Below are 24,359 nucleotides of genomic sequence, written 5' to 3' on the forward strand. Positions count from 1 at the left end.
TTGTTTGTGTCCTTCAGGCCTCGTTATCAAGCTGAATGATAATATTGCGAAAGTAGCCTATTGGGCATTGTTGTTGTTGTTGTTGTCGTTGTTGTTTCAATCATTGATACTCTAGTGCCGTTTTTGTTTTACAGACCTGGGTTTGTCCGTCTTAATTTACCATACTTTATGTCACACGATGCTGTTGAGTTTGTTTTAAAAGCTGTTGAGATGGTGGCAGAACATGGCTGGAAACTTCTTCCACAGGTACACGACAAAAACTAAACGTTGTGATACTGCATGATTAATATGGCTTTTGTAACATTTCTTTGTTGATTTCATATTGCTTCACCAATCTAAAACCGCATTAGTCTATGTGTATGATGCGGAAAGCCAGATAAATTTCACGTTAGGTGACAAATGTTGGTGACTTGATAGAGAAACCAACAGAAAGATAATGCGGCTGAGAGACGATAGTATTTTGTGGTCTTTCCTGCCGCCATTGTTTACACTTTGCAACATTAGCATACCACTTTGCGTAAAAAAAACACCGTGCTATATTCAATCTGACTCCAGTTGTTAAAAGAGCTTTTGAATCTCAATTTTCAGCTCTCTGCGTGTTATATTGAAGGAGTTATAGCATTCAAAAACTGCAAAATTTCTGGGTGGCAAAAGCGCTAATGAGCCCAAACATTCTTCGTTAAAGTTTGAGTTTTCAAACCCGCGCCACAGAAAAAGTATTTGTTAAATGCATCGGGCTCAAATATACGGTGAAAGTTAATCGTGCCACGTTCTTTCAATACTCAGAATTGATATTTTTGTAGCTCCATCAGAAACTGATGCGCTTATGCTTATAAAACAAATGTTGTAAGCTAGATTGTGGCTATGGTTTTTACAAGTAATCAAATAGGAATGTACGTAATCTTTTTGTTGTTCTGTTCTGTTTAGTACATGTTTAACCCCGAGACTGGAGAATGGAAACACAGAAAACACCAGGTAACACGATCATGTTTCGTTTGTTTATTTGATTGTTTTTTTCTTTGCCCCTCTTTTTTTTGTCTTTTTGTTTGTTTGTTTGTCTCCTCGGCAATTTTATCAATGACTTGTAACAAGGAATTTTGTGTTCATTTGAATTTGCGTTTGTTGAACTATTTTACTTATGGTTGGTTAAAAGTACTCGTACAAAGCAGAACGCAAGTTATGTCGATCGCGTGTGGACGTGTCTATGCATGTTGCGTGCAGTATGCGTGTGCGTGTTGCGCGATTATGTGTGCCAGTACAGTGATTTGGTTAGGTTGTAATTTCGCTCTGCGATTTCTTGTAGTACTGTAGTTCTGAAACAGCCATTAAATTAGCAATCTAACGTAACACATTGGTCTTTACTTTCAAATTCATATTATAATATTAGTTCGTTCTTCTTGTATTCTTTGTTACAAAACGTTTTCACGGATGCGCAGTGCAGCTGTTGTCAATAGCACTTCATCATTGTGTCTGATTACAGGTATTTCGTGACCGGAAGTGGCTAGGTTCAATCTCGTATTCCGACGGTCACATGACTTACCCATCATCGTCTCCGATCACGGAGGAAACTCCAAGTTCTTACACGGTAAGAAAGTTTTGAGAAATTCATGTCTTCATTTGCATATCTGAATGAGAAATAACTTTTGGTTAAATTTTCAGTCTTACCAACTTTTCTTTCAATTTATTCAGGAGTGCCTCTCTCAAGCTGAGGAAAGTTTCCTTAAAGCAACTACAAACAGGGTAAGGGCGATATAGCTTTTTATGATGATGATGATGATGATGATAACGGTTTATTGGACAATATATGCAAATAGCGGCTCTTCATTTGTCTGCTAACCTAAACCTACTGTGCAGTAATATCAAAAAAAATAAAATTATGTACAATTAAAAGAAAAGAAAAATGTGTGGGAAAAATTTTATAGTTGTATAGAGATAACACATCACGGATTGCTTGAATTGAATTTATTCTGTTTTCTCTTCTCAGATTATTAACAGTGTTGGTGATCAGTCGTTATTGCTGGGAGAAGAAGGTGAAAAGTATCGCTGGTTTTTGCTTCCCAGCGAAGCAGCACAGATGTTAAGTAGAAAAAATCCCGCGCACTTTCCTATAGTGTCGCCGTTTACTCCACTGCAATGGAAGACTGGCACGAGTGACTCAGAGGGAATTAATTCTAATGGTGCTGGTTGCATGGAACCTTATGAGAATTCTTATACGAGTCCCGAAGAAAAATGTTCATCGAAATTGAGAGACAATTGTAGTAGTTGTGTGGTTAATAGAAAAATCTATGGCACAGACAGTGGCGATGTTTCTTTTATTAGTGAAAAATGTGATGACTGTGAAGATAGAGATTTATGTACATTTCAACGCTCGGCTAAGGGTAAAATTCTAAATCCGGTGACAAATAGCGACGTTAAATCTCTCGAGGCTGACAAATATGGGCCTGTAAAATTCGATGGTGAAAGTGCGGGTGTAAGGCTTGGAGAGAATGATACCTGCGTGGAAGGGACTCTAGAAATAGCATCAAAACAAACTGATTCTCGCGATTTTATCAAGGAAGAAAAATCAATCAAAAATGACGTTACAAAAGATGGTGTGTCGTTATCGAATGAAATTGTCAATGAACGGACATCTACTTTGGACAATAAAGCAGTGAATATAACATCAAATCCAACGGACTCGATGAGTTTCACAAATACTTCGTCTGAAAACAATGTGATTTCCGAAAACAACGATGACATTGCAGATTCAGAAACCGTTTGTCGAAGGAAACCAAGAAAGATCAAGCAAAACGAAGTGGCAAGTGGTAAACCACAGTTTCATCATCCGCCAAAGAACATTTTTAAACCAACTGTACAGGTAAGAGAGAATTACACTTGCTGTTCTCGAGATCAAAACTGCAATTCTCCTTTTAATTCTTATACATCTCCTTTAATGTTTGTTCTGAGATTTTGGTATTCGATTAAGCGCCCAACCTCGAATAAGCGCCCACCTCGAATAAGCGCCCACCCTGAAGGTAGGAAAAGTTAATTAGCTTATTGAAATTGACTAAGTACTACTAAGAAGACTTCCCCTATGAACGAGGTTTCTTAGTATTTTACAGAAACTTTCAATGAACAGTTAAAATTCTGCTTTGGTACATCTTAACGTTTTGTTATCATTTATTTTGTAACAAAAATAAACTTACTATTTGCTGAAAATCGCGAAAATTTAATAAGCGCCCAGCCTCGAATAAGCACCCACTCTCAAGGTCCAAAAATTTAATAAGCGCCCAGGGCGCTTAATCGAATAAATACGGTACATCAACTACAGTCACACTTCCCGTAAGCGACCACCCGAAATGTAGAAAATTCTCATCAAATAACATAACCTATTTTTTAGTAAAGATTAAAGGTCTGTAAAACAAACTTATTGACAATTGCTTCTTCTTTATGATTTTCACAGGCTTTAGAAGAATACGATATGATTCGTGATGGCGATCGAGTGATGGTCTGTTTGTCAGGAGGCAAGGACTCGCTGTCTTTGCTGCACACCTTACGTCAGTATCAATACTACAGCAAGTCTAAGGTATGCAACTGCACTTGTAATCAATATTTTCTGTCAAATTCCTATGGCAAGCCTTGGGTTTATATTTCTTCAAACACATTTTGGTGGGCTTTTTTTTAAGGGGGGAGCTTTTAATCGGGAGAAATTTTACTTTTCAAAATTGTTGGGCTTTCAATATTTGTCCCTGAAAAATTTCTCAGTGGGCACCGCCTGGCGAAACTCTCTAAACATGATAAAGATATGAAACACGAAACAAGTTCATATTCTACAGTCATTGATAAATACCGCGAGTTTCGGTGCATAGAATAACTAAAACAAGCCCTCCAGTAGGAGATTTACAATCGAAAAAGTTCCGTCTTTCTTTAAGAGGAAAATCTGAAGGGGTCTTTATATCGTAAGGAGTTTTGCCTCTGGGATTTGGGGCGCTTGTTCTTGGAGGGGGGTTTGCTGTGTCATGTCCTTAGAACAAGTGATCGTTATAACTGATTTGTTTTGTTTATACTATGCTCGAAAATGGTTTGGTTCCTTTTCAGGGTATTAGTTTTGAGCTCGGAGCGGCCACTGTGGACCCTCAATCACCAGGATATGACCCAAAGCCTCTGGTCCATTATTTAGCGGCCCTAGGTGTTCCTTACTTCTTTGAAGAACAGGGTAAGTGACCTAACGGTCCGGGAGAAAGACTCGTTCTTGTGGTTTCGTCTCTCCCGTGTGTACCTGCTCGCTGGCTGGGAAGTCCTGAGTACAACTCCTTATTGACGCTTTGCAAACGTTCTCGTCCCAGAACCGCCTGGCCCTCTTAGCCGGCAGGGCCTTTGCAGAAGAAACAAGTGGTTCTGTGGACACATGATTTGATTGGCTAGATTTTTAAAGGGAGTTTGAATCTAGCCAATCAAATCAACCGTTTTAAAATCCTATGTTGATTGACTAGATTTAAATTTCCTTTGTTAAAATATCAATGAAATCATGTGTCCCCACAGCTACTTGTTCCCCGTTTTAATATCTCTTTGCTATAAAAGAGTTAAAAACGGTTGATTTGATTGGTTAGATTTTATTAGATTGTTAGATTTTTTTAAGCCAATCAAATCATGACGTGATGTGTCTCCAGAGCCACCTTTTTCCTCGTGCAAAGGCCCGGCCGGCTTTAAGGGACAAGCCGCTCTGCGTGGGGACGAGAATGGCTTTTCAAATATCTAAGTGCCAGTTGCTATATATAACTTTTCTTTCCCTTAGCCAGTTAATTTACAAACGAACCCACAAGCTTCGTGCTTTAACATTTATCGTAATTATTACATTCTTTCCCTCGCAGGCATTATTCAACAGGCAGCCCAACTTACTGTTTGCGAGTCAATATGCAGCTTCTGTTCACGTATGAAGCGTGGCCGATTGTACGCATGTGCCAGGCGAGAAGGGTACAACGTGTTAGCTATGGGGCAACACTTAGATGACTTGGCCGAGAGGTGTGTAGTTACGAAAAAAAGCGTACAATGCGCTTATACTATGTTGAACTGGGATCTTAAGTTATAAAAAGTTATAAAAAGCTCAAATATTAAGAAAACCGAATGATGACTGGTTATCCACAGACAAAAGATCTGACGGACAAAAGGGAGTTTGTAGTCGTCAAGTAAACATAAATAGAACGTAGTCTAACTAAACGCATTGTAACAACATAAAGTGCGGTACAAGTTATATATTGTGCGAAGATATTGGTGTTCCTATTGGAGTATTAAAACTAATTTTCTTGTTCTTTCAATTCATTTGTAGCTTTTTGATGTCAGTATTCCACAACGGTCTCTTGCGAACAATGAAGGCGAACTACACAGTCTTGTAAGTCATTATCCTTTAACAATTTTTCAGTAGCTATTTATTATTTATACTAATGGGTGACGGGAGAACTGATAGTCCCAAGAACACTGAACAGAATGACCCTAACTAGGCTAACTCTAAACTTTAAAAACTCATTAAAAAACTCATTAATAATTCATAAAGAAAATACAAAAGAAATTAATGTTTAATGAGTGTCTTTATATCTGATAAAGACACGGCTAAACTTTACGTCCAATTTTCTAGGCCAAAATAACCCCAAATCTAAATATTAGTGCAAGAATGAGTTGATCTACATCAGAAGATTTTTAAGCCGTTCAATAAATTCGCAGTTCGTGTTTTATCAACTCTAAAACACTCGGCTGCGCCTTGTGTTTTAAACTTGATAAAACACTGCTGCTCATTTATTAAACATTACGTAGTAACATGATGATTCATTATCGATATAATGTTTAACTACGTTTCTGCTAACTTAACGTCTTATCTTTCCTTGTGAACGGCTTCTAGGGGTTTTGTTTCGTTGATCTCTTGTTTCCCTAAGTTCCATCTGTTTTATTTTTCAGGGAAGGCGACTTGCGAGTTATCAGACCTCTAGTTTACGTTCGCGAGAAGGAACTGCGAAGGTTTGCCGAGAAGGTAACTGCTGATATGTATAAAAACGTATGCATTTCCGCAACACAAGTTCGTAATCTTGATGATGGTTTGGTTATCTGATATTAATCAGCATAGATTTTTTACTATTTTTTCTCCGTTCACCCCATAGTTTTAGTTTCGATTGAGAAGATATATCAAACACTCGAGACAATTTGGCGTTTGAAAATGTGATGAAACCCAGTCTCTTCTGCTTGGTATATTAACTACTCTAACCCATTTTCTATGAACTAATTCATGTTGTCTTATTTTAGGTAAAACTACCGGTGATTGCGGAGAATTGTCCTGCTTGTTTTGAGGCACCTAAGGTAAGTAAATTTTGAGCTTATTATTCAAGGAAGAACTTCGTGAGAGCTGGTGGCGCGGCTGTAACACTGAATAAAATGGGGCAAGAATTGGTACCGCAACCCCCCACCCCTCCTCAACCCCACCTCCTTAAATTTAATGTAAAATATGGGAAGTTGATCGTGGTCACACTTGTGCCTTGGCACTGTGACCGGGCAGGTTAACCAGTGCAAACAATATTTTAAACTTTTTTAGAGAGGGTCACGACCTCGTTTGCTTTATTTGATAAACAGGAGCGCCACAGAACAAAGCAGTTATTGGCAGCTCAGGAAATATTGTTCCCAGGCCTCTATCACAGCCTGCTCACGGCCATGAAGCCACTGATGGCTCGGGACCGAGTGGGCCTGGAGTCCAGCAAGATGAAAGAAGGAAACTACGAGGACTTCCTGTAACGGGGAGAATGGGACGAGTGTCAAGGAAAATTAATGCAGGAAGCACAAAAATGCGGGATGCCGTTAACTGTATCCTCGAACCGCATAACCTGTTCTGACGAACAAGGTCAAACTCATCGTTAAGCCTCGTCCGACACTGTTTAGGGAAAATGGTCGCGTGAGATTTCTCGTGACAGTCGCAGCGCGTGATGTTGCAGTTGCGTGACAGACGCGGCGTGACAATCACACACTTGCGTGGAAATATCAGTCAATACGCGCACCAGAATAGCAAGGTGAAAGAGAACTTGTACAACACTGGACACCACCATGTCAGTTTAATTTTGGACTGCAACCTATTTTTAATTTTGGATCGCCGTACGAGAAGCTTGAAACGTGCGAGAATGAAACATGGCCACGTGGACGAGAAACGAACAACGCGCGAGAAAAATGTCGCTTTCCCCGCTTCTCGTCCACGCTGCGCGGCCACGTTCTATTCTTGTGCGATTGTCGCTTCCCCCTCGACGTTCTACGTGGAAATCCTCACTCAGGAACTACTCGCAGTCCACATTTATTTGAAGAATGAATCCAAAATCAATATTTACAATTAAAAAGTATGAAATATTTCAGCTATACTTGTTTATTTAATTTGGCTAATAAATGAAACATTGCATCCGTCGCACAAAAAATTAAAAATACTCGTTTGCTTTAAAGCCTGCCGCGTTGTGTTGCCAGAAAGCTATTGTTTATGTTATTTACATAGAATAAAATACTTTTTAATCGTGCCGTATGTTTAGGACAACTACGCTGCATCGGTTGTGCAACCTCCTGCTCAACTGTGAACTATAAAGTGCTCTGTACACCATTAGCGGTTAATAATGTGATTGTCATGTTGAAAAAAAAAACAGTTTTGTTGTTCAAAAATGCTGCCGTAGTTTTTTCCTAACCTTCAAGAGCATAAAGGCCAGGGAAGGAGGGGATAAAAACACTACTTACGCCAAAAAAACTACCTTGTTTGGGCGATACGACTGACTTAAAACTAGACCCGACCAATGAAAGAGCTGTTCATTAATGTCGAGGTTAACCAATTAAACCTGAGTAAAAACATGCAATCAACGAAAAGGGCGGGAAAGTCGCGTCAGTCAAAATCGCGGTTGGCTTTAGGGTTTTTTCTGATTGGTTAAAGGCGCACGTGGCACGAGTTTTGTGAAGCATAATCCCCTATGGAAGTCATTTGAAAACCGCCCTTGTAGAGCTGGTTATTTAAAAGAACTTGATGCGTTAGTGTCCGTCTTTATCTAGGCACGGTTTCACAAATGTCGAAATATGTCCTCTTCGTCATTGCTTTTACACTGTTTTTTCTAAAATGAATTGGTAAATGCTTTTGTCAACTGGCATAGCGATTAGTACTTCTTGCCAAGTATCGCCGTTTCTTTTTCGTAGTCGTACACATATTCCCATTGGGGGTGGTTGTGGGGATGTGCGCCCCCTTCAGGGTCCCCAGCGTTCAGCTTCAGTTTCTCTTCCATGGCTAATTGCACCTCTTCTACCGGGGGCTCGGGGAAGCACTCTTCATAACGGCCCGGGTCCTTCACAGTGCAACATGCCCGGCACGTGGAACATTCTGAGGGCTTGGGTCTTCTTCTGTGATCATGTATGTGGGCGTAGTTTGCTGTTAATACGAACATCATGTGGAACTGCAAGAGAAACAAGGCTTTCGTTAGAAACATTCACACATATCATCAGAGCCGTTGATAACCCCTATAGTTTCCTCCAAGGTATGAGGCGGCTAGCTTCTTCTGAGTGAGTATTTCACGTCCCCAGAACGGAGCCGCGGCAGCCGCCTGACCCTTTGAGCCGGCGATGCCTTTGCACGCAGAAAAGGTGGCTCTGAGAACTATCTTATCAGAAAGGGATTTTAAAGTAGTTAATTTGATTGGCTAGATTTATAAATTCGCGTTATAAAAATCTAACCAATCAAATTATGTGTCCCCAGAGCCACGTTTTCGTAGTCCAAAGGGCGCCGCCGGCTGAGAGGGACAGGCAGTTCTGGGGACGAGAATACTGAGTGAGATGCTAGTCCATCGCAGATTACTGCTGAAATTTTTCGGTTATGTGAGGCCCAAGAACACAAGACGATTCACGACACTGGCTAGGTTCGAAGTAAAGACCTTGACCCGCCCAAGCGCGCTATACTGACCTTTTCTAGCTGTTATTTTCTGTCTATTTTACGTGACGTCATAATCAATGCTACTCACCATGCCCACAACGATGAAGAGTCCACCAACAAATGCTGCGGCGAAATAAGGAGTGGCACCTGTCATCTGAAAAGTAAACAAACAATAAGGAATTATTGGATGAGGTTGAGCATGATATCGTGAATTATCAAAACCGAGGTCTGTGTTATCTGCCGAAGCCGAAGGCTGAGGCAGATAACACAGACACGAAGTTTTGATAATTCACGATATCATGCAAAAACCGAATTCAATAATTGTTTTATTATACGTTTTCAAACGATTTGCAAACGAAGACTGCCATCACTTTTTCTAGCGCCGGCGTAAAACTTCGTCAGAACATTGGCCAAAGCGGTTTTATCTTGTGGTTTCTCCAGGTTCTTCTCCCTCAAATAATCATTCAGAATTTTTACACTTGTTTTTGTTGTTCTCTTGGTGTTTTTAGAATCTTTGCTCTCGATCAAAACTCTCAATTCCTCTTCGGAAACGGAGGCGAATCGCTCAGCCATATTTTCAAAAGTTTGACAGCACTACACGAACGAGGGGCTTGGAAACTAGGCGGACTTTGAACTCGACATGATAACCCAATATCTGCTGCAGATATAGAGGATATTACATGGTTGCGCGGAGATATGAAATTTATCTTCGAGTGTTCAAATCGATATCCACGAGTGAGCGCAGCGAACGAGTGGGATATCGATTTGAACACGAGAAGATAAATTTTATATCTCCAAGCAACCATGTAATATTCTGTTTATTATATAAACCTACTAATTACGATGTCTTTGACGATTTTCCGAAGATTGCCGACCATTTTCCGGAGATTTCCGAAGATCTGCAAAATGTTGTCCGAAGGTCGTACGAATGTTTCCGAACATTTTCCAAACTTTTCCGAAAAATTCCGAAGATATCTGAAGATTGCCGAAGATTGCCGAGGAAGATCCGAAGATGTTTCGACTTGGCTCATTCAGCATTGAAACAGGGCAAACTTGTCAGAAAATGTTTCGAAATCGATATCTTCACATGTAAAATAACATGTTATTTTCACGTGTGAAGATATGATTTTTTCGCGCGAAAGATTTCCTGGTATTTCACTGATGTTTATATAATAAATTGGGTTATCATGTCAAGTTCACATGCTACTGTATATTGACTGAATGCTCTCGACCAATTACATGTTCCAAAGTAATTTTAATGTATAATAACAGTAAATAAACGCTGAGATCAAACTTAGGCGTACCCGACTATCAACCACATGAAAGCTTCTGGTAGTGCAGAGAACTGAACGAAGAGAAACTTAACGACATTTACATGAAACTGTAGCCACAACTTACCGCCTCGCAGAATACAAGCACCTCATCACCACAAACTTCATCTGTATTAACAATGTCGTCCAAACCTGTGTTCAGCAATAAAATGATCGATCAATCTCGCTAGCGACGGAGTTAGAGTTGGAGTCAAAATCAGAAGCGCAGAGCGTTACGATCTTGTAAAAATCAAACTGACAGAGTCGTAAGCAAAGCCTTCGATCCGCTTATGAATTCGTTCCGACAATCTAGTTTTCACTAGATCGTAGGCAAGGAAGCACTCGGAAGGCCTGAGAACTAGCATTGTGATTGGCTTGATCTTCCACTTCTGCTTGCGACTCCGAAAACTTAGTTTAACTTTTTACTGGATCATAAACTTACTTACTTACTGCCCATCATGCCTGAGTGGCACATAGGGCAGCGGTTCATAAACAACGGAGTCATAAGCGGAATCGGAAGAAAATGGAAACGTTCTGATTCTTCCGACTCCGATTCCGTCAAGCTTATAACTCCTCTTACGACTCCGGTTTTCCACTTTTACTAAGTCGTCAGGGGCGTAGCCAGCTTTATAAAGAGTTGTAGGCCTGGCCGCTTCTAGGCGGGGATGGTATCCTACCGATAAAGACCCTCAAAAGTACAATTTCACAGCACCTTAATTGGAAATTTTATTAAAGAGAAGGGGCCAAATTTCACTCATTGCTAAATATATAAACGCACTTGTCTTTATGACACATGCCTATCACTCAAGAAGTCTCCCGAGTTTCTACGTGCTTGAGACTTGACCAATCGTGAAAGGTTATTTGCAATATTTATAATGTATATTGCTTTCCGTATAATCTTTAAAGTGTTTCCGCCTGAACTGCTCTCTATTGCCATTTAAAAAATACGAGCGGGCTAAACCCTGGTCGTAGGCGCCCTTTTTTCGAGTCCAACTCCATCGCTAGTGACAATTAGTCTTAATAAGCATCTCTACTTTTTTCGTATTTACGTATGTTGACACTGAAGGGGCTTCCTTTTCTGACTCACCATATTCACTGAATTTAATGCATGTCACACCGAGTTGTTTGACGACTTGCACTTGACATATTCCAAAGAACATTCCCATGAAGATGAGTGGAATAATCAGAATTGGAGCAATTAACATCCAGATGAAAAACATCATGTAATGCCAGCCAAACAACTGCGAAGAAGAATGAATACATTTAATACGTAACTCGAAATCTCATTCGAACATGGGGGGAAGCCACAAGCCATGCGGCCCACACTCCCGGGCCCACACTGCCTAAACGTATCCCGGTTTCCGTAGTATTAAGCGGCTAGGAATATTTCTACTTCCCCCCTGAATGAAATGCTAGTCCAACCTAGGGTACCACCCCCCTCCTCCCCCCACCCGCATTGTGTCGCCGGTACCCATTCATACACCTGGGTGGAGAGAGGCACTTTGAGAGTAAAGTGTCTTGCCCAAGAATACAATACAATGACCCCGCCAGGGCTCAAACGTACTCGGACCGTTCGATCCGAAGTCCAGCGCATTAACCACTAGGCCGCTGCGCTTCCCATGGTTACTAATGTAGCATTTGTTTGGGTGCTTGCGACTGCCGCTCAGAATTCCCGCTTTGCACCAAGCCTTATCGTAAATGGCTATAAGAGGGGCCTAAAGGGGTAAAATAGGAACTGGGATTTGGGCAAATTTTCACTGAGAAAATGAGATTTGGGTCAGTGGGACTTGGAGTCACAATCAAAAAACAATGTAACTGGGACTTGGATTTGAGAAATGTGGAAAAACAATAGGCTGAGAAATGGGATTTGGGGAAAATGGGATTTATACCCTTTCCTTTCAGGACCTCAATATAACGGACGTTTATTCTTAAACTATGGCTGAATTTGTTCATTTCAGTGGATTGGCCGCAAAAAAAATACACCCAATTTTCTTTGGAAAAGAGGCGGTCATTTTTGCACGTTGCTATTCGCTTAATCTCACGCGCGTTATTTAGCTTCAGGCTAGGAGCAAGACTGTACTTACAAAGCCAATACAGCACCTCCCCAGTAAGCGTCTTTTGTAGCCGCCACAGCAGTTAAACCTTGTTCGTCCCGTTGCTGCAAACCCATGTAACAGAGCCAGACCTGATAAACCGCCAAAAAATACTCCGAGCAACATGATTCCAAGTGAGGCCAGTTCCCTGCAACAGTGAAAAGCCTGGTTAACTTATGATATTAATAACTTACTTCCGAATGGGTTATCTTGTTTTGCTTGTTTGACTGTTTATTTGTTTTTTTGTTTGTAAAATTGTTTATTTGTTTGTTTTAAAAAGGAGTAACTTCGTGACTGGAGCATCTTGACGCCTTAAGTCTATACCTTTTTGGTTTACAGCGATATACTTCACGCTAAAATGTCTAATAAGAAATTTATTATGCAAAGGTTTTTATTTCCACAAATGCAGACTCTGGACCGTTTTTTGCGCCGTTTGCGCCGATCCTAAGGATCACCACAAATGTGACTATCAGGCAAATAAACAACACCAAGACCACCAAGGGCGCCGTGAAACTTGGCTTAGTTTTCCAGGTATACTCAGCAACAGGTGTACTTAAAATCTGGTCTCCTAGAACGCAAATGAGATTTTTTCATCTTTTTAAAGATAAAAACTCTACAGAGTGGATTCGGATACAAACCATAATAATACTTCGACGAAACTTATGGAAGTTTCGTCTTCTGTAAAGGCCTATAATTAATATGGTGGTACGTGATGGTGGAGGGGTGAGTGTTACTTAAAATTAAGAGGCTTTATTACAAGAAGGGGTCGGCTAAATTTAACAGTTAACAGTAAATTTTGAACTTACACTATATCCATCTTAAGCCATTTGTTAAGGTTGTTTACTCCTTCACTGAGCCCGAGGGCGAATCCAGTGAAACCGAGCCCCAAAACAAAGGAAGCGATCAGTGACGCAACAGGGACACGTGACAAGCAAATGCAACAACATTGGTTACATGAACCGCAACATGCTGGGGATTGAAAAGGAAAAGAGAGAACAATTAGAACAATGTCCAGCACCACAGGCTTTGACCACTGGAAAGAGCTTCGCTTGATCTTTTAAAGGGAACCTATGCTCTTGAGGCACGTTGACACTGAGTCGTTTGAAATGTTGCGTAAATTTCAAATTTTACCGGACAAGGGAGAAATAGGCATTTAATGACAACTTCTAAGGAAAAAGATTATGGCTTTTAAATTTCCCGCGCGACGCCATTTTGGAATTTATGACGTCAGTGCGTTGCCCAATTGTTTCACACAAAAAACCTCTGCTTCCTTACAATAACGGCAACGCAGTGACGTCATAAAATCCAAAAATGGCGGCGCGCGGGAAATTCAAAAAAATCAAAAACTGACAAATAAAAGACCCAGTATTCGAATGAAAAAACGAATTTGCGACTTTTAATAACCAAATCGATTTTACACTGTTGTTAACCTTTTATTTTGGCCAGAACTGTTTTACAGTTCCCTTTAAGTCGAAGCCGATAGAAAGTCGTTTTCTCATAACGCTAAAGGTCGGGACACACTAGGCGACATGTCGCGGGGACAAGTTGCAGCAACATGTTGCCTCGTGTGACATGGTGATACTCTTCTGTGACAAGTCGCTGCGACAAAATATATATTAACCAATGAGAGAGCGTCATGTATTTTCGCCATATTGATTTTGAAGTTAGTTCACATTCCCACTCTTCCAAATTCGCTGCGTGTGCACCGAACAAGCGTCTTGTCGCAGCGACTTGTTTTGAAGCAGTACATACGGGGCGACTTGTCGCAGAGACCTGTCGCTGCGACTTGTCGCCTAGTGTGTCCCGACCCTAATATAAAGGATCGCAAAGTGAGTTCTCCTGGTGAAGACATTTCCTAGCACCAAGCATTTATTTGTGTTATAACGGGATTACAGATACAATTAGGGTTACAGCCCCGAGAATTGTCTTAGACCGCAGATTTTTTCTGAGTGCTAGGCAACAAGACATATATTCCTTTGGCGCCATGATGACGTAAAAATATATTGACTACTCTCGCTGTGTTTTAACTGGATGGCAAAAATGGGAAACTTGGAAACTCTTCGAGTGCTATGAGGATCTTGTCGATATGCACTTGTTTATTCTAGCCAAGTAAAGTCACCAAACTTGACCTCGATTTTGACTGGCACAATTTTCACTGATTAAAAAACTGAATTCGAAGTTCTTGTAGCCTGCTGAAAACTCATTATAGATAAACGGACAAAATGCGCAAACAAATGCACTCAGTCCCCTGTTCTTATTTCCCTTCTTGTTCGCACTACAGTTCGCGCGTCTGATTCACCCGTTCTCTACAATCTGCGAGCCTGGAACAAGTTAAAGCTTTTGGTGTTATGGTACATTGATAAACGACATTATTATAAATCCACTTGTACACGGCATGGCCAATGCCTTAAACAAAAGGCGCGCTTAAGAAAATCAATATTTGTTATCTAACTAATTTGTTACCTTGCCTTATTTACTTCCAGTAAATTCAGCGAATAATCTAGTTAGTAAAATCTTGATTTCTAAGACAAATACCAGAAAAACGCAAAGTTTTTGTAGCAGTTCGATGGCTGTCATTGACTAAATAATGAATTAATTTTCTTTGTTCTTTTCGGACTTATCGTGAGGTGAAGATTTTTTTTGGATCGCGCAGAATTTTTTCTTCCGGTAATTTTTTTTCCGACTTAACAACATCCTTGGCTGGTACGAGTAACATATATTTATTATGCAGTACAGCATCAAAATTAAGCTATTTTTGATGTTGTATTAATTTAATTTTTACTTAGCCTTTACGCACTATACGTTTAGAGAAACTGAAGTTTCAAAGTTCAACTCAGTTACATCTTAGTTGTTGAAACATGGGACAAAGAAATTGTGAAATCTTCGGCGAGATCTGCTCGCTATTTTCTTGTTTATTAATACAAATGTCGAATGAAATCATGTGAATGCTTTTATGGTAAATATGCGATAATAGACAAACGTATTGAAATAGCCATAAGTTAATTTCTGCTCATTTTATTTGTCGGAAAGTGGTAACGTTTTTATCAGATCTGTTTTAATATCATTGAAAAGTGCGCATCACAATTTCCGATGCGAAACATTTTTTCTCGTTAATCCAGGCGTTGGCACGCTTATACAAAAAATCTAGCAGGTTGTATAATAAACTTGACAGGTAGCGTTTCGTAGAAGGACGCTTTGAGCGTTCTATTTGCACGGAAAAGTATACTTTTAGTGAATTTCGAAACGCAAAAAAAGCTAGGGAAAGCATGTTGCAAACGAAATTGTGCATTTAGCAACGCAGGCTATTATGTGAGTAAATTATACTTGAAAAGAAACACTCTGAATAAAGAAATATCATCCTTACCGTTGCATCGTCGGCAGCATAGTAAATGGTTTTTCTGCAGCCCTGCGCGATGGGCCAAAAATCGCACAATTAGCTTCTTAAAAGCTAAGTACAGCCGTCCGCAAATCCTTCCGCAGCACATTGCGATGCTGTTTCAAGAGATCGCATGCAAGAGAATCTTTTTGCGAACTATTTCAATTCTCCAACGAGGAAAACGATTTGTTTTGCCCCTCGTTTGGCGAGAGGAAACTGGAGGGCACCTGTAAACTGCGCTTGATTGGTACCTGCCAATCAATCACGATCGTGTGACGTCACGGATATCTTTAGTAGAAAAAAAAAACATTCTCACTGTTTTGAAAGATTTAATGTTGAGATAAATTAATTTCTATTTGCAAAGCCCTTGATAAATTGAACGCTAGATTAATGTCAATGATGGCCGACTACTTGCGTTGGAGATTTAAAAATAAAACCCTTTAATTTTAGAATCCATTTCACGAAGTTTTGTTCCTTAGTTTTAAGATTTATAAAATGGATAAAAAACACACATTTCTGTTATACCCCCGAACTCGTATTGCTAAACATCTCTTTGCAGCATAAGGGATAGACCATTATTTTCTTGGAGACGGGGTGGGGGGGGGAGGGGTATGAAACATTTTCCTCTGCAAACTTTTTCTTTTAGTTGATGCACCTCTTCAAACATTCTATTTCAAAATGCACACTATTTTGTGTTATACATATCGTGTTTCCAAACAATTTATTTTGTCTTTCTAGGCCCTGTGAACAACTTTTTTCAATATTTTTCATACCCCTCCAAAAATTAATGGTCCGTCCCTAAGGTAAAATAACAAGTACAATTTATCAAAAACATACATAAAAGGGAAATGTGTACCTACTTTTACGAACAAGCCGACAAAAATTCGGGTTTTAGAAAACAATACATACTGTACTTGTCTACTATTTTTTTAGCTTAGCTGAATCATTTTTTTTTTTTGGTAAATATCGAATTTACGAAGTCTTCTGTCTGATTTTTGGGTATTCTTTTATCTTCGCTCTCATTTGCCTCTTGTTAAAATTAATTACACATTTTTCACAGCGATTACTCATGCGTATAATTCATGCCCACGATTTAAATGTATGCAAAGCGGCAAATATTTAACCTATTAATTATTCATAACTAATATAACTACATAAACAATGTTCGCTGTAAACCTTCAAACTGTCCATATACGAATTTTACTTTCTTCAAAAAAACTTACCGACCTTTTCAGTTTCAATGGTTTCGAAAGCTATTTGAGTTCTAAAAAAGTTATTGTCGAAAATTATTTCCATTTCTGCTTTTGTCTGTAAATTCTAAGCGATGCTAAATCCCAAACGTGCCGAGTTACTCAAAGCATGTAAACCTGGTGCTGTTTCTTTTCCTCGGTTGTAAGGTTTTCACTGGTAATATTTGAGACTCTCAAACCACATCATGACACTTTTTAGAGGCAATTATATTCTAAAACCTCTTGAAACAAAAAAAATAGAAACGTTAAGTTTTAAATTTTTCTACCTACCCACATGTAATTCCCATATGGTCTAGCGGTTAGGATTCCTGGTTTTCACCCAGGCGGCCCGGGTTCGACTCCCGGTATGGGAAGCACAAATTTTTTTTTTCCTTTTTTTTTCCTTCAAAAGCTTTTTTTAACGTTTTGTTACATTAATTCTTTTTAATAAATGCCAGTTTTTATTTTTTTTTACCATAAGTTATTATTTTTCTTTCTAAAAAAAGAGAAGACCGATAGTCACGCTTGGCTCTCACCGGAAGCCTTAGAACTTTATAGAAGACCTTTTTCGCAACTGAACCGAACTGGGCAATTTATTTTCGCTTATGATTAGTAATTTTGAGTTCATTGTTTTTGTTGATGTCAACAAAATCGTCATCGATACTTCCCAAACGTGCTCCAGAACGTACAGTTGTGACCAAATAATTTTGCCGTATGGTGACGATCGAGAACCAAAAGAAAAATTCAAAACGCGATTTATACAAATAATTAGGCCCAATTTTCACTGACTTTAAACACAGGTGCAAAATAAGGGGAAAATGCTTTAAAGCACCAAACAAACCGCAGTTGCGTCAATAGTTCAGCGTTACTGGCGTTGTGTTGTTGACTTTGAAAGTCGTAGCCTTGCGTGACAAAGAGAGGTCCAGAACTGATCGATATCTATAGTTCAGACTGACGAGGAGCAACCGAAGCATCCTTTCTATTCTCTCTTGGGCGAAGACCGTGATGTTCATTTTCTAGCAACGTTCCTGTATCAATCGATGGTCTCCCATCCTTTACCCCAAAAAGCAGGTGCTATCTAGTCAGCTATAGGTGGTTTTCACTGTCACGCCGCGAAAAAATAAATTCAAAACTATTGAGTCCAAAAATTAAGAATATTACAGGTAATAGAAAACTACTATATAAACTCCTTGTCCAAGTCTCAGGTCTGTGCTTTATTCCGTACTCAAGTTATCCGTCAAAATGTTTCACGCAAATTTAGAGAGCACAGTATGGAAACGCCATGCTTGGACTCCAACATGGCCGCCGGAAATCAATGAAAACATCCGGCATTTAAATTCTGCTACAAAGAGCGGTCAGATCACCCTCATGAACAATAAACATTCACATAAACACTTCCCGTAAAACCCCAACTGTCCAGATTGTTAAAAATCGCAGGATAAGGCATTTTTTAAAGAAAACGTGACAGCCTTCTGGCGGCCATCTTTGATCTCGTATGGCGCGAAACTCCGAAATTCAAAATGCTCTATCTTAAAGACGGCGAATGCTATCGAGCTAATAACGTCCACCAAGATATATATTAAGGATGTCTAATAGCCAGTGATGGATAAAACTCAGGGGTCTTGCGATTCTGGGTTTTAGAATTTTGATGACGTCACGTGAAAACCAAGACACCTTTTCTAAGCGACCACTTTTTCAAAATACCACAATTATGAATTTTCCCAGTCACTATAGTGGGAACCTCTCTTAGGCGACTGCAATCACTTTTTTATAGGGCTGATGGTTTACGGGTTGTAATCTCAGTTATCTCAGCTATGAGTTTAAGGACCTCTTTAAGACATTTAAATTTCAGTCCATTTCTCAGCTATCACTAAATTGTGCAGAATTTCCTGATCTTTAATAGCTCTCAGCTTAAAAAAAAAACGCGTCGTTTTTCATCTGATAATTCGAATTTTGACCAATTCTCTATTTGGCCACATTTGAATCCAAAGCTAACATTGAAACTTACTCTGGACAAACCGAAATCTCCTTGAATTTCTAGGTGTCTTAGCTTCTTGTACAACGCGTTTTTGGGTTAAGGCAAAAACTGGCGGACAGGCCATGGGAATAACCTGATCACTAAGTTAAGTTTGAATATTTTTCGTGTTGCCCTGAAAATTTCCTGGCTAGTACGAGGAGCCGAAGCGTGTAACTTCGGTTTATTTGTGCAACGGCGTTTTCACAAGTGAAATTAAAAAGCAGAGACCGATACAACGTAGAATGATGAAATTTGTTATGTACTATATTTCGGCTGGCCAAACCAGCCTTCTTCAGGTACAATGGAGTTTACACTGGCTGTGTTTACTCGATGTTACAGGAAACGTGCCCACCCCCACCCCCCAAACAACAATCTCCTCATTTCTTTGAAACACTCTTTATTCAAATGAAAATAATATTGTATAGACACACATATGTGTCTCACCAGCAATTTTACAAAATAATATGGAAATATTTTGTTTCGATATAATTTAAATTAACTGTTTGTATTGTTCTCCGTCTCCGTAATAAGGGAAAATTATAAATGAACAAGAAGCCGCTAACTATACTGCGTTCGCAAGACACCCAGTCTCTTGATAACTTCAGTATTAACCAAAGCGTTCAACATTTTCTTATTACCATACCATGCAGTCTACTGTTGCTACCGTAATGACCCGATTTAGCGCTCTCCATGGCCCTATAAATTTCATTTTGGAAGATCAAGGGAAGGGCGGAGGGTGATTAAAAATTGCGTTGGGCTTGTTTCAGTGGCACTTTCTAACACTTTCTTCGCATCTCAAAGGACCTGAATCAAATCTGGCAAAGATTCTAAAACGGACTTGTTGACCCGCAAAATTGGCGTAAAAGCGGCAAGTCTTCATGAACAAATGGACGGAAAGTTGGGAGCCATCGCAGTTTTTAATTTGTGTCCGGTAGTGTGTGACCAATGAACACAAGGCATCGCGGACTAATGTGTGTCCCTTACGTTCACAATTTACAGGGGTTTAAAAGAACACATCCAAAAACAAAAGTTGCACTTATTGGTATGTGGGCGCTAAATCGAATTATTACAGTAGAAAAGTAAACAGAAGAGAACACCTTCGCACTTTCAAAGTGGGAATGCTTTGAGACTAAGGCTATCCTAAAAACAAAAGAACAGAATTTTTGAGCAGTACAGGAAAAATACAATTTTTTTTAACTAACAGTAACTCTGAGATTTGATATTTGTGGTTTTAAACCACTGTTAGTTTCAATCGAATGAAAAGACTTGTTTGCAAGTATATGTTGAAATTCACTTAAATTAGCTTAACCTTATTAATTAATTTTCAAAGAATTGATATACTTGAAATAATACTACCTAAATAATTATAACCATTACTGTGTTATTAACAGTGGGCACACAGGAGATTGAAGTCAATGTCTTCTTGCTGCCGTTGTCATGGTGCCATTAAGTAAACGGACAGAGCCCCCTTAAATTCGTTGCCGCCGGTGTCAATCACTGTCCGTGGTGTTCTCATCAAGTCCGGAAACAGGTATGGTGGAATATTTAAGAGCATCACTATTCTGCCCACTGCATCTAGGAATACATTGAACTTTCAAAGAAAGTTTTTGAAATTCTTTAAAGAAGGACAGCGCAAACAGACCAAAACACCAAGCAGCTAACCACTCGGCCAAGTTCCCCACGATTAAAACAGTATCAGGCGTCGTTTTATGGTAACCCAGTCCTCCGCAGATCAAGAATAGCAGGGTACTTAATGTAAGAATACTTGAAATGACCAGTCGCGCAGTGAAGACAGATTTGCTGTTGACGTTGAACTTGGTCAGCTGATAGGTCGTGACGGTCTGGGCCCAACAATACGCAGCACCGCTGGAGAAGAGTAGCACGGCTCCGATTATGTGCACAATGGACAAGGTATTGGTAGCCTAAAGATCAAAATTTTTTATCAGTACTGAAGTTTTAAAAATACATACAGTTTATAAGGGATTCTTGTTAAAAATTACTATGCCAGTGTACTGAAGCTATAAACAAGTGATATTATTGTCATGCCATCAGAAACTTTAGATCACAACTTGAAAAAGTTAGGTTGATTTTTTCCAGTTCTGCCCTTGAGACCTGAAAAATAAAACCGGCTAATGAAGGGACTAATGAAGGCTACACTCTTCCTTCAACAACAATTTACTTCATATCTTCATGTTGATGTTCTAGGCGCATTTCGTGTTACAGCGAGAGAACTTCGCCAATTTTAGTACTTTATACTAAAAAGCGGCAAAAAAAAAACCCGTGACAGTGTCCCTTAAACGCAGACGCGATTTAGGGATTCAGGCTGAAAGGCCTTTTAAAAAATACATATAAAACAAGCGACAAGTTAAAATAGCAAATTTCGCGCCAAAGTATCCGTGGCGTACACGTAAGCATCAACAAACTTCGAACAAACAGTTCACAGATTTTGGGACGTGAACACGGTACTAGCAAGAGAAAATAACTAGTGATTCCATTGAGCCTGTAGCCTGCTCGCCTGAATTTCAGATGTCTTGATAGGAGACGCAGGCTAATTGAACCGGGTTCAAAAATTGCTTTTTAAAAGCAGACCAGTTTTAAAATTGTGAGAAGTGAACAATTATTGATTATAAATGCGTTAACCAATGAATGGTCTTTTCTTGCTGGTTCTGAAAACTGTAATTTCTAAGGAAGCGGAAACATTAAATAATAAACATCAAATAACAAAAGAGCGTTTAATTAGACAGACGAAAGAGTATAGCTTTGGGCGAGGTTACAAAACACTCAAATTGTTGTGACCTTTAGTACAAAATAGCTAAAAATAAAGCCGTTAGGTCAGTTTACACGCTACAAGGAAACCTAATCTAATGATCCGATCTACTCAACAGATGCGGTTTCAATAAATTGTATTTGGCATTTAAAAACTGCAAAAACCAGCCAGACGAAACGACATTTATCTGTTTAAAAAGCTTCGTGTTTACAGCATTTTAAAGGGCGCGGCACGGCGGGTTACGGTCAGGGCAAATCATGCAAACTTCTGAATTGTTTTCATGTTTTCACGAATGGTGGGCAGTGAAGTATAACCGTGTTTATGCGAGGAAGGAAAAAACTCAAATCGCTCTTATTTTTTTAAGTTTTGATTTCGTTGATTATAGGTTTGGAAAAATTTTTTGAAACGGCAAACTGTTTCTAGGTAACGCAAACAAAATGACATTTAAGAAACTAATGAAAATAACAGACTTCCCGACTGGATTATGAGTAATGACCTTTCTTGGTTTTCTTTTGTTGACGAGATTTACACAAAGGATTCATGAACAGCCGGTTCTCGCTGTTTCTCGTTAAAATTTTTTCTTTCCTAGTGACCGCTATGGGAAAGCAAACAGACTAATTTTACAGAAAAAGAACTCGTGGCTCAAAAATGGTAAAACTTTTTCCACGTTCTTGCCAATGCGAACGGGCTTTTTAAAGTGAATCGGCCATCCATTTATAATCTCAAAATTCAAAAGGACTTGAATATTCATGCAAAAAAAGAAAAGACAATTAACGCGTTTTGACAGAAGTTGGAAACGAAATGTTTTATGAGCGGTTTCGTTAAATTGAGTCTTAAAGTAGAGATGTTGTTCATTAAAATTCTCAGTGTTATCATTAAAGAACTAGAGATAGGCTCGCCTAGCTAACCTCAACTTCTAACATGGCGCAAATCATTAAGTGGAACGAAACAAACTTTTAATAAGTCATTCTAGCGTGTCCAAGGCGAGTAATCTAGTTCGGATTAGAAAAGGCACATTCAATTATGAGAAAAGCAAAAACTGATTGCGTGGTAAAATATGATCACTCTGTAATCACCTTGGGGTTAAAACCCATGAATTTATGAAGTATAACTTTCACAGATGGTGTACAGGCGAATTCATGTTGCCCGCTTAATTGCAGTTCCCGCGTTTTAGACGCATAAATCTTCTTAATTCTCTTGTAAATTTATTTCAAGCCATCTTAACTTTAAATATGTTTTTAAACGTGTATAACTGATGAATTCAACGAGAACTGCCATAAAACTTTTTTCTATAAACTTACCTCCAATGCCCTGAAATTCGCCACAATAGACGCTCCCAAAGCGCTTCCAATGCCGAAAAATACACTAAGTAAATTGAGTTGAGATAGATGCGAAGACTCGCCACCTTCAACTTGTCGATTTATCATCTTAACTTGGTAATACCGAATGGCCATCATAATCAAAGTAAAAAGTGCGGTCATGTTGAATAACTCGGCGAAGATGGCTCCTTCGGGGTTCTTAGATGTAGTGTCGCTTATAGCGGGAACAAAGGGCGAAACATGTCCAGTTGAGCGGGCAATGGAATACGACAGCATCAGGGCGATTGTTGCTATTAAAACCCATACTAACACGAAACAACCAAGTCCAGGTCTTAAACATCTGCCCCGCTCTTCGGTGTTGCCCATTCCGTCGGTAAATCTCCGTATTTACCGGCTAAGTCATGGCGAATAGACTGAGGATCCACCTCTCTTCTCAGTTTCTAAGTTTGCATTTGCAAATAAACCTCATAGAGTGGGGGAGTATGCTAATTCCTTTGAAATCAATCAACCGGCGACAGGCAAATCAGGTGTCAAGGGCTAACGCCGCGTGTCATGCCCCAATCATTTCAAACAAAAGTGTAATTATTTGGATAGAAATAACCATGAATAGAGTTTTACAGATGAATTCAATTCTCTTTACGATAAATTGACAAAACTACAAGGTAATTTATTTCGCAGCAACAAAACAAAAATTTGTCGAATGTTTTGCTGTCATCAACGGCGCGCGATTTAGGAGATCTATTTCTTAGTTCGATTTCCACTCTTATATTCCCTCATCCATCCGCAGATTAAGAGGATTTCTTCGCCCACACAATTCCGGAATGATATCTATTTTCTTATTGTAATTTGAGCTGAGACGTTTGAAAGAATAGGAAAGAAAATCTAAACATGGAAGATACATGCAATTTAAAATTCAAAATAAAAGTGACATGACCCAAACCGAAATATACTTTCGTGTTTCCAGCTGAAAACAAAACAAATATTTTAAAATATATGGATTTTATTGCATATTATATTACTTCAAGGGAATTAGGGTGCGGTGAAAATCCTGAGATTTTTTGTCTGTATTTAACATTCAGTCGGACGATACGTTTTTCCTATAGATCTTATCTGTAATTTTTTTTAAAGCATTAAAAAGCCCAAAGAGTCATTAATCTTCCAGTTCCTTCTTCATTATGGCTTTCAAAGTGGTTTCTCCCGAACATGTGTGCGAAAGTGAATATTTACTTTGATGAGAATCCGTGAAAAGGGTGTTATTGAAATGGAAAAAATAGTCCTTTTTGAGAAAAAAACTCAATTACCGTCGAAATTCTAGTGTCTTACGATGCAACTCGTTTTCGCGCGTACTA

At 39.2% G+C, this 24,359-nt stretch overlaps 4 protein-coding genes and 1 non-coding gene across 5 annotated transcripts in view; 2 read left to right on the forward strand and 3 right to left on the reverse strand.

Annotated features, from left to right (window-relative positions):
* Nucleotides 1-7,463, forward strand: part of LOC144653529 (uncharacterized) — a 22,914-nt gene extending 15,451 nt beyond the window's left edge. The window contains exons 16-27 of the mRNA XM_078513526.1: nt 135-246; nt 928-975; nt 1,481-1,585; nt 1,690-1,740; nt 1,985-2,857; nt 3,443-3,565; nt 4,078-4,195; nt 4,851-5,001; nt 5,306-5,368; nt 5,929-6,001; nt 6,271-6,324; nt 6,595-7,463. Of these exons, the coding sequence (XP_078369652.1) occupies nt 135-246; nt 928-975; nt 1,481-1,585; nt 1,690-1,740; nt 1,985-2,857; nt 3,443-3,565; nt 4,078-4,195; nt 4,851-5,001; nt 5,306-5,368; nt 5,929-6,001; nt 6,271-6,324; nt 6,595-6,753 (1,930 nt within the window). The 3' untranslated portion in view covers nt 6,754-7,463. The remainder of the gene's footprint in view (nt 1-134; nt 247-927; nt 976-1,480; nt 1,586-1,689; nt 1,741-1,984; nt 2,858-3,442; nt 3,566-4,077; nt 4,196-4,850; nt 5,002-5,305; nt 5,369-5,928; nt 6,002-6,270; nt 6,325-6,594) is intronic.
* LOC144653540 (dual 3',5'-cyclic-AMP and -GMP phosphodiesterase 11-like) overlaps nt 1-24,359 on the reverse strand; it is a 260,413-nt gene that overhangs the window by 29,088 nt on the left and 206,966 nt on the right. The window lies entirely within an intron of this gene.
* Nucleotides 7,285-15,889, reverse strand: LOC144653584 (neuronal membrane glycoprotein M6-a-like). The gene is made up of 7 exons (XM_078513620.1): nt 15,667-15,889; nt 13,109-13,271; nt 12,294-12,450; nt 11,297-11,450; nt 10,298-10,362; nt 8,988-9,053; nt 7,285-8,426 (listed from the first exon to the last, which is right to left on the reverse strand). The coding sequence occupies exons 1-7, from the start codon at nt 15,785-15,787 to the stop codon at nt 8,133-8,135; spliced, it is 1,020 nt and encodes a 339-aa protein (XP_078369746.1). The 5' UTR covers nt 15,788-15,889; the 3' UTR covers nt 7,285-8,132.
* Trnae-uuc (transfer RNA glutamic acid (anticodon UUC)) lies at nt 17,210-17,281 on the forward strand. Its single transcript has one exon. It is a non-coding gene; the product is annotated as a tRNA-Glu (tRNA).
* Nucleotides 19,305-23,494, reverse strand: LOC144653499 (DNA damage-regulated autophagy modulator protein 2-like). The gene is made up of 2 exons (XM_078513491.1): nt 22,993-23,494; nt 19,305-20,846 (listed from the first exon to the last, which is right to left on the reverse strand). The coding sequence occupies exons 1-2, from the start codon at nt 23,374-23,376 to the stop codon at nt 20,415-20,417; spliced, it is 816 nt and encodes a 271-aa protein (XP_078369617.1). The 5' UTR covers nt 23,377-23,494; the 3' UTR covers nt 19,305-20,414.

This window comes from Oculina patagonica, chromosome 5 (assembly GCF_052425735.1).
Source record: "Oculina patagonica isolate OP01 chromosome 5, crgOcupat, whole genome shotgun sequence".
Classification (NCBI taxonomy): domain Eukaryota; kingdom Metazoa; phylum Cnidaria; class Anthozoa; order Scleractinia; family Oculinidae; genus Oculina; species Oculina patagonica.